This window comes from Parus major, chromosome 3, assembly GCF_001522545.3.
Source record: "Parus major isolate Abel chromosome 3, Parus_major1.1, whole genome shotgun sequence".
NCBI lineage: Eukaryota > Metazoa > Chordata > Aves > Passeriformes > Paridae > Parus > Parus major.
Genome location: NC_031770.1, coordinates 78173437 through 78179900, shown reverse-complemented (window position 1 = coordinate 78179900; position 6464 = coordinate 78173437). Strand labels below are relative to the sequence as shown.

The window sequence follows — 6464 nt, the reverse complement described above, 5'->3', positions numbered from 1 at the left end:
GCTTCTCTAAGAACCTCATCTCCTCTACATAAGAAAAATCCTTTCCTATGTAAAGCCCCATGACCGTATTCTTGGCAAGTAGCGCTGAACTTGAATTCCAATAGACAGAAGGGTGGGTGATTGGTGGATTTAAACGATCATTAGAAGCCAACCTTCAGCTCCTCAAGTTCCCCATCACAGCTTAGCCCTGGGGGGTCCGTATAAACTACTTCAGTCATTTGGCATCGGCACAGGCATCAGCCACAGCCATGGCCCGGGACAGACCAGCCATCCTCGCAGCCTCACTCCAGGAAATCTTCCCCTATCCCCATTGGAATCTCTTACTGATGTCCTCACAGCTTCAACTGCAGGGAAATCCCCCACAATATATATCTCAGGCTTTTTGAGTCAGCACACTTAAACTCTTGCAGTGAGTGACTGAAGGAAGCAAGGATGATGTTCTCGCCCCAGAAATTAGGATGAAGAGCAAGGAAATTCATTCACTTCGGTTGCCATGGGCAGGCTTCAGACATGTGAACAGTTCCTCCAGAGCCCCTGATATAACCCACTACAACTAAATAAGTTTTTGATACTAATGTCAGGTGTTATGAGCACATATTCTGTGGTTCTTTTCTCACCTAGCACATTCCCTACCTTTTGCATTTGTATACCTGGGTCTAGTACAAGTCATTTGGGAATTACTAGAGCCCTATGCCTTGATGAAGACAAGCAAAAGGTAAGCAGCTTAAATGGCTAATACTGTTGTATGACTACTCTATTCCACCATTGCTACATGAAAATGTACAAAAATTCTTTATAATGTTTGATTTAGCATCATTTGCTTTTCTATCTGGGAGGAGATCAAATTCAGAGAAATATAAAAGATGGCACAGAAAGACAGAGAATCGTGCATAGATGATATACTGTTATACTTTCTTCCCACTAGGAAAAATAAAAATGGAAGAAAAGAAGGAGAAACAATACATTGCATCTTCAAAGAAACCTAATCACTAAGTGAATAAGGAGAAAATAATTCTTTTGTTCAGTTTCCCATCCCTCTCTTCCTTTTTCCCTCTGCCAAAAAGAAAAAAAAAATCTAGAAATTTTAATTGCATCAGAATCTATTTTTGTCTCTTAAGCTAATAAATCACCATTTTTATTCAATAAACATAGATGATTTAACTGACAGTTTATTTTAAAAATAGATCAAGAATTTGGTCATGCAAGTGCTGTATTTTATCCCTAATGGAAATAATTACACTAACTTAAATGCATGAGGAAGCAAGGAGGAAATAAAATAGCCATCTATCTTATCCAGAGGTCTACCCAGAGTCTTTACCAGAAAACATAAGGTTTTACACTGTGGTGCTATAAAAGCTGAAAAACAAATGTTCCATTCACCGTTGTCCTTGACCATTAACAAAGGGACAGGCTTTAGGATTTATGATAGTAGCAGGTACTGCAGTGACAATCTGTATGGTTTTCTATCTTCACATTGTCCTTAAGGGTAATCTTAAAAAAAGAAAACACACACATATAACAAATAATTAGGATTAGCTGCACAGTAAAAACAGCATTGTCAAGTGAAATATGTCTGAAAACTTTTTCTTAACTACAAAGTACACAGGCCCTTTGGGATGCATGTACTAGAATGACCTCAACACCAACTTATGAAGCTGCATCATCATTGCTTTTGGAGCTGTATTGTGAAGGTTTTCAGTAGTGAGATGCATGGTGACATAATTTGCTGCTCTTTAACTTGGACACTCCTTAAAGTGTTTGAGTTTCCAAAAGTGTCAAGTAACCAATCTATGGAAAATCAGAAAGTGTCCTTAAAATACATCACATGGGAATTACAAAAACAAAGGCAAGAAACAAACAAGTCACCTTTACATTTTCATGGGTTCTGGTCTGCCAACCATACCCATATGACTTTGGTACCCTAAGGTATTTCAAATGCTCTGAATCTGTGAGTGGGTAACTCAGCTGAACCTCTAGCTGACACATTTAATGAGCCTGACTCAGGTCGCCACAGGACAGACACCTTAGCTTGTTTCAACTAGCTCACCACTTTCTACATAAAATGTAAGGTTTCTTCACTTGGAGCAGAATCACTCCCAAAATAATCAGATTTAGAAGAATCTTTAAAAGAACCTTCTAGATGAATGCTCACAGTACTTGCACACATTTACAGCTCCCTCTTGGTTATACTATAAGAAATTAAACCACCATCTCAATTAATCTAATGAGCACAGATGATTTTGGTCCCTCGTTCCCATATATGTAATTGATTGTATTGACCAGACACTTTCCCAGAGAACTCCTGTTTATGCAGTAAAGACACAAGGCAATCAACTTATTAAAATCAAGTACACACACACTGCATAACCTTTAAGGGGAGGGTGCACATCCAGAAGAATTGAAAATACTGGGACAAGTCCATCACCAGAGCTGCAGGTGTCATGAGACAAAGCAGTTTCAAATAATTCAGTGGTGCTGCACCAATTTTCTCATCCCAGCTGAATATCCAACTTGCTACTGGTTGATGCTTTAATTTTTTCTTTAGAAAAAACCAAGGCACAAAGGACATGAATGCCAAGGATTCTTCCCTCAAACAGTTCTCCAGTGTCCTCTAGCAAAACCATATTCTTTACTAGTCACTGTTCAGCTTCATATAGCATTCTAAAAGAAGCTTAAGCAGACCTCATTCTCACCCTCACCTTGGTAAAAGCCTTTGCTACGCAGCATGTTGCTTCTGATGTAATGTTCTTTGGAACAAGCATGGTCTTCTTGGACCTCATCGGAGTGGGATAGGCACGGGAGAAACAGCACCCAGTGCACTGGTAAATGGGTGCTCCTGGCTTGGAAAAGAATCTGTTCTCCCCTAGTTTGCACTCTGGACAACCTGCCATAAAAATATAAGGAAGAGAATTTTACTTGGTTTCCAGCTGTATTTTCATTTTCAAAAACAAAGGTAAAGTGCGGGCCGTAAGAGGAAGCACATGCCACATTATGCTGCTTGATGTCTGCAGAACAGAAAAGCACACACACCAAAGCTCTCCTCTTTAGGTTTTTTCAACTCTGTGACATGCACCAGCTGTAAAACTAGGCTGTGGCTTTCTAAGTAAACCACAAGCACTACTAGATCTTTCCTGGTTTTCTTTTTAATTTTGTTGATACTTGCGGAGGTTTGTTTCTGTCTACAGCACTAGCTACCCCTAGGAAACTTCCTACCAGCTGTAGCTAAAAGCACCAGCAGGACTTGTAGTGCTTCCAAAACATTGCCTGTTTTCAAGTAAGATTCTGTTAGCAAGAGTTTTTTAAATGTTCGGTGGTACCAAGATTTTTGTACATCACATTTTTTTATATTTTATTTGAGGCTAAATAAAAAACCCTGCAACCTCCAAAGTACCCTTAAAATCTAATATGTGTCTTTCGTAGACTGCTACACCACCAGCATCCCATTGTAAAAATATTCTGCATATTATGAGGGAGAAGCTGAGGTTCTGCCGTTCCTAATGTTACATTGTCATTTAGATTACAGGAGTACAAGAAACCAAAAATTCCTATTCAATAGTTATTCCAGGATTAAGGTTACCCACATCAACTTGAGGACATGATCATCTGGAGCATCGTTGACCTGGAGAAATTAAAGTTAGGGAAGATATAGGAAGCATGCTCATAGTGGAATTATCTTGATTTATTATATCCTCATTGTCAATAAATGCAACTGAAAGATAAAATTTATGACCACACTTATAAAATGTGAAAATTTAATTACTACTCTTTATAATTGTTGTATTTCTGCATGCTGAAAGCAGCTTACCCTGCATGAGAAATTCTCCATCTGGGAAAGTATGAAGAAGATGTAGAAATACAGACAAAATGGTCAATGTGACAGCTGCATACTTCCCATAGCAATCCATGATCTGTCTAGAAATACAAATACACACATTTTTGAAGGCTGAGACCAAAGGCGGGATGAGAAGAACATGGGCCCTGCCTGACATGGGTTACTAAAGTGGAAAGAAACAAAGTTTATGAGCAAAACTGATATGCAGTGCTTTCCAGTGCAATGAATGAAGGTAGTGGAAACAAGCATCTTCAGGAAAAAAATAGAGGAAAGAGAAATGATCTGAAGCCCAGCTAAGCAGAATGGCTAAGAGACTGTTAACGTGGTAGTTACCAGGTGGCAAAGCTGGGTGCTGGGTACAAGAAACTTCACCTCTTCCCTCCCACCTGCCCAGTGACTCATTCATGCTGGCAGAAAACAGTGTATAAAGGAATTAAAAGCAGCCAATAACGATCAGGAAGAAAAAACCATTGGCAACAATGTTCACACTGTTTAGATCCCCAACCTCTTATGGTCCTCCCAAACCAAAATGAGCTCAACAGCATCTATGGAGCCACACAGAGTGGAATGGCTGGATCCCTCCCTCCAGAAGATAAACCACGTTTTTTAAAGGCTGCTTTCTGTATATCCTCATTACAATCCCTTAGAGGGGCCGTGACTGCTGGCAGACCTGCCTGCACTGGAACACAATTCCACAGTTTAATGTTAAACCCTGCTCCATCCAAGGGAATGCTCCCCAGAGTGCAAGAAGCCAGCTGAAGGGTCTCATGCACCAGCAGAACACAGACAGGCTTTTCCAAATGATCTGTTTCTACATTGTCCTGAGCCTTTTGATAGCCTAAATGCTTCAATGGCTCCAGTAAAAGAAGCCAGCCACAGGAATAACTCCACAACCCTAGACAGATTATCTTGTCTTTCATGTTTTTTGCTGAAGGCACTGTGGCATCCTTCACCCTAATTTTTTCCAAGAAGACATAATTCTATAATTTGGTACATTGTAATGGCTCAAGGGACTCCCAGAGGGAAGTTTTTTTACCCAAAAGGGGAATTGAAATTGCAGTTTTGTACTTCCTCTATTGAGTCAGATTGTCACGCTCATACCAAAACCACCAAAGAGACCTGTCCATAAATCAGAGATGTGATCTTCTCTACTTTTCCAGAGCAATAGCTGTTTTGTCTGATGGTTTTATTGGAATTTTCTGACTGTGCCATGCTGTTAACCCAGTAAATGTTCTCAACACTCATTTCATCTCACCATCATCACCAAGGAAGCTTCTACTTTGTTCTATTAAATATTATCATTCTTAAGCTACTGGAATAATATATAATGCCTGAATTTCAGGAGCTCTTTGGAAAGACTGTAATTCTAAATCTTTCCCAGCACGTAAATTCTCACCTCATTATTTACAATATCTTATCTTTTTCTGTTAAAGACTCTAAAAGATGTGCTAATGCCACAGGTTGTGTAATGTTTGATATTTGACAGCAATTGCCACCATTGAGCAGGAGAAAAACACAAAGTTACTAATGAAGAAGTTTGGGATCCAATCTGAATTCAAAAAATTATCAATGTTGAGCTGCAATTTAATTCTAGAGCTTCATTTTCTCCTATTTACAAAGTAAGCTTAACTCTAAGCACTGATGTTTCAGTCCCAAAGCAACTTTTAAGTTAACATTCAAAGCAAAAACTTTGACAGAATGGAAGGAGAAGGAAATTTGTGGAAAAGAAGAGAAAGAGAATGTAAAAACATATACAATTGTTCCTCTGTAACAGTCATGAAAAAAATAAAAATATATTACCTCTCTTGTTCAACCAGAATAAATCAGAGAAACTGCAGGACGGTGTTTGTAGATGAGCTGTCCGTAACACTTGAAGGTAAATTCCCAAAACTGATGGATGAAAAAGTTGCATCTTTCTTTTATACCAGTAAAAGCTAGATCATATTCCTCGCCCACATCTAAGCCATTGGATCAACTGTACATTTTCTCTAATGACTGAACATCACTTTATGTAATTACCAGCCCACCATGCTGATCTTATCTTCAACCTGACTTTCATAAGGATTTTTTTTTTTTCTTATATAATGTAAAAAAGGTCAGATTGAGAGCACAAAGTCAGTGCTGTATGAGTTTCCTGGGGAGCTCAAACACTGAACATCCATTTTTTGCTGCAGTTTTCAGTGAACAGAAGCTCATTTTCAAAAAAGAACAAATTACTAATGTTTTCTAATGCTTCTTTTTAAACTGGGGAATATTATTTTTTAAAAAATCATAAAACACTACTATAGAAATGGCATTGTTTCAGCAGAGAATAAAAAATAGACCAACAGTGATCGAAACAAACACTTAGAAGAAATGCTAGTTTGCAAACTCTCCATTTGAATTTAATGCCCAGAAAATGAATGCATGGATAAACATAAAAATGTAGAAGTATCACCTTTATAAAGGTAAGATTTCCAGCAGGATCTTACATTGTTTTTAGAATAAAGCTAATGCAATGGAGGCACTTTTGAAAACTGCATCAGTGTGCAGCTTAAGAGGCTTGTAAGTCCTTAATTTCAAGTGATGGAGTCTGTGTCGATGCTGGCTAAACAAGACGGGCCCTACCCTGCCTTCTGGCCCCGAAGCCAAG

At 38.7% G+C, this 6464-nt stretch overlaps 1 protein-coding gene across 1 annotated transcript; it reads right to left on the bottom strand.

Annotated features, from left to right (window-relative positions):
• Positions 1–1082: 1082 nt before the first annotated feature.
• Positions 1083–5724, bottom strand: CGA (glycoprotein hormones, alpha polypeptide). The gene is made up of 4 exons (XM_015620597.1): positions 5633–5724; positions 3806–3912; positions 2700–2884; positions 1083–1491 (listed from the first exon to the last, which is right to left on the bottom strand). The coding sequence occupies exons 2-4, from the start codon at positions 3903–3905 to the stop codon at positions 1414–1416; spliced, it is 363 nt and encodes a 120-aa protein (XP_015476083.1). The 5' UTR covers positions 3906–3912; positions 5633–5724; the 3' UTR covers positions 1083–1413.
• Between the last annotated feature and the right edge of the window lie 740 nt (positions 5725–6464).

What these genes read in the sequence shown, in the direction of transcription:
- CGA (XM_015620597.1), bottom strand. Translation starts at nt 3,905, where the DNA reads ATGGATTGCTATGGGAAGTATGCAGCTGTCACATTGACCATTTTGTCT. An exon ending in TGGAGAATTTCTCATGCAGG is followed by an intron (nt 2,885 to 3,805) that starts GTAAGCTGCTTT and finishes TTTTTATGGCAG; the next exon opens with GTTGTCCAGAGTGCAAACTA. An exon ending in TAGCAAAGGCTTTTACCAAG is followed by an intron (nt 1,492 to 2,699) that starts GTGAGGGTGAGA and finishes TCTTTTTTTAAG; the next exon opens with ATTACCCTTAAGGACAATGT.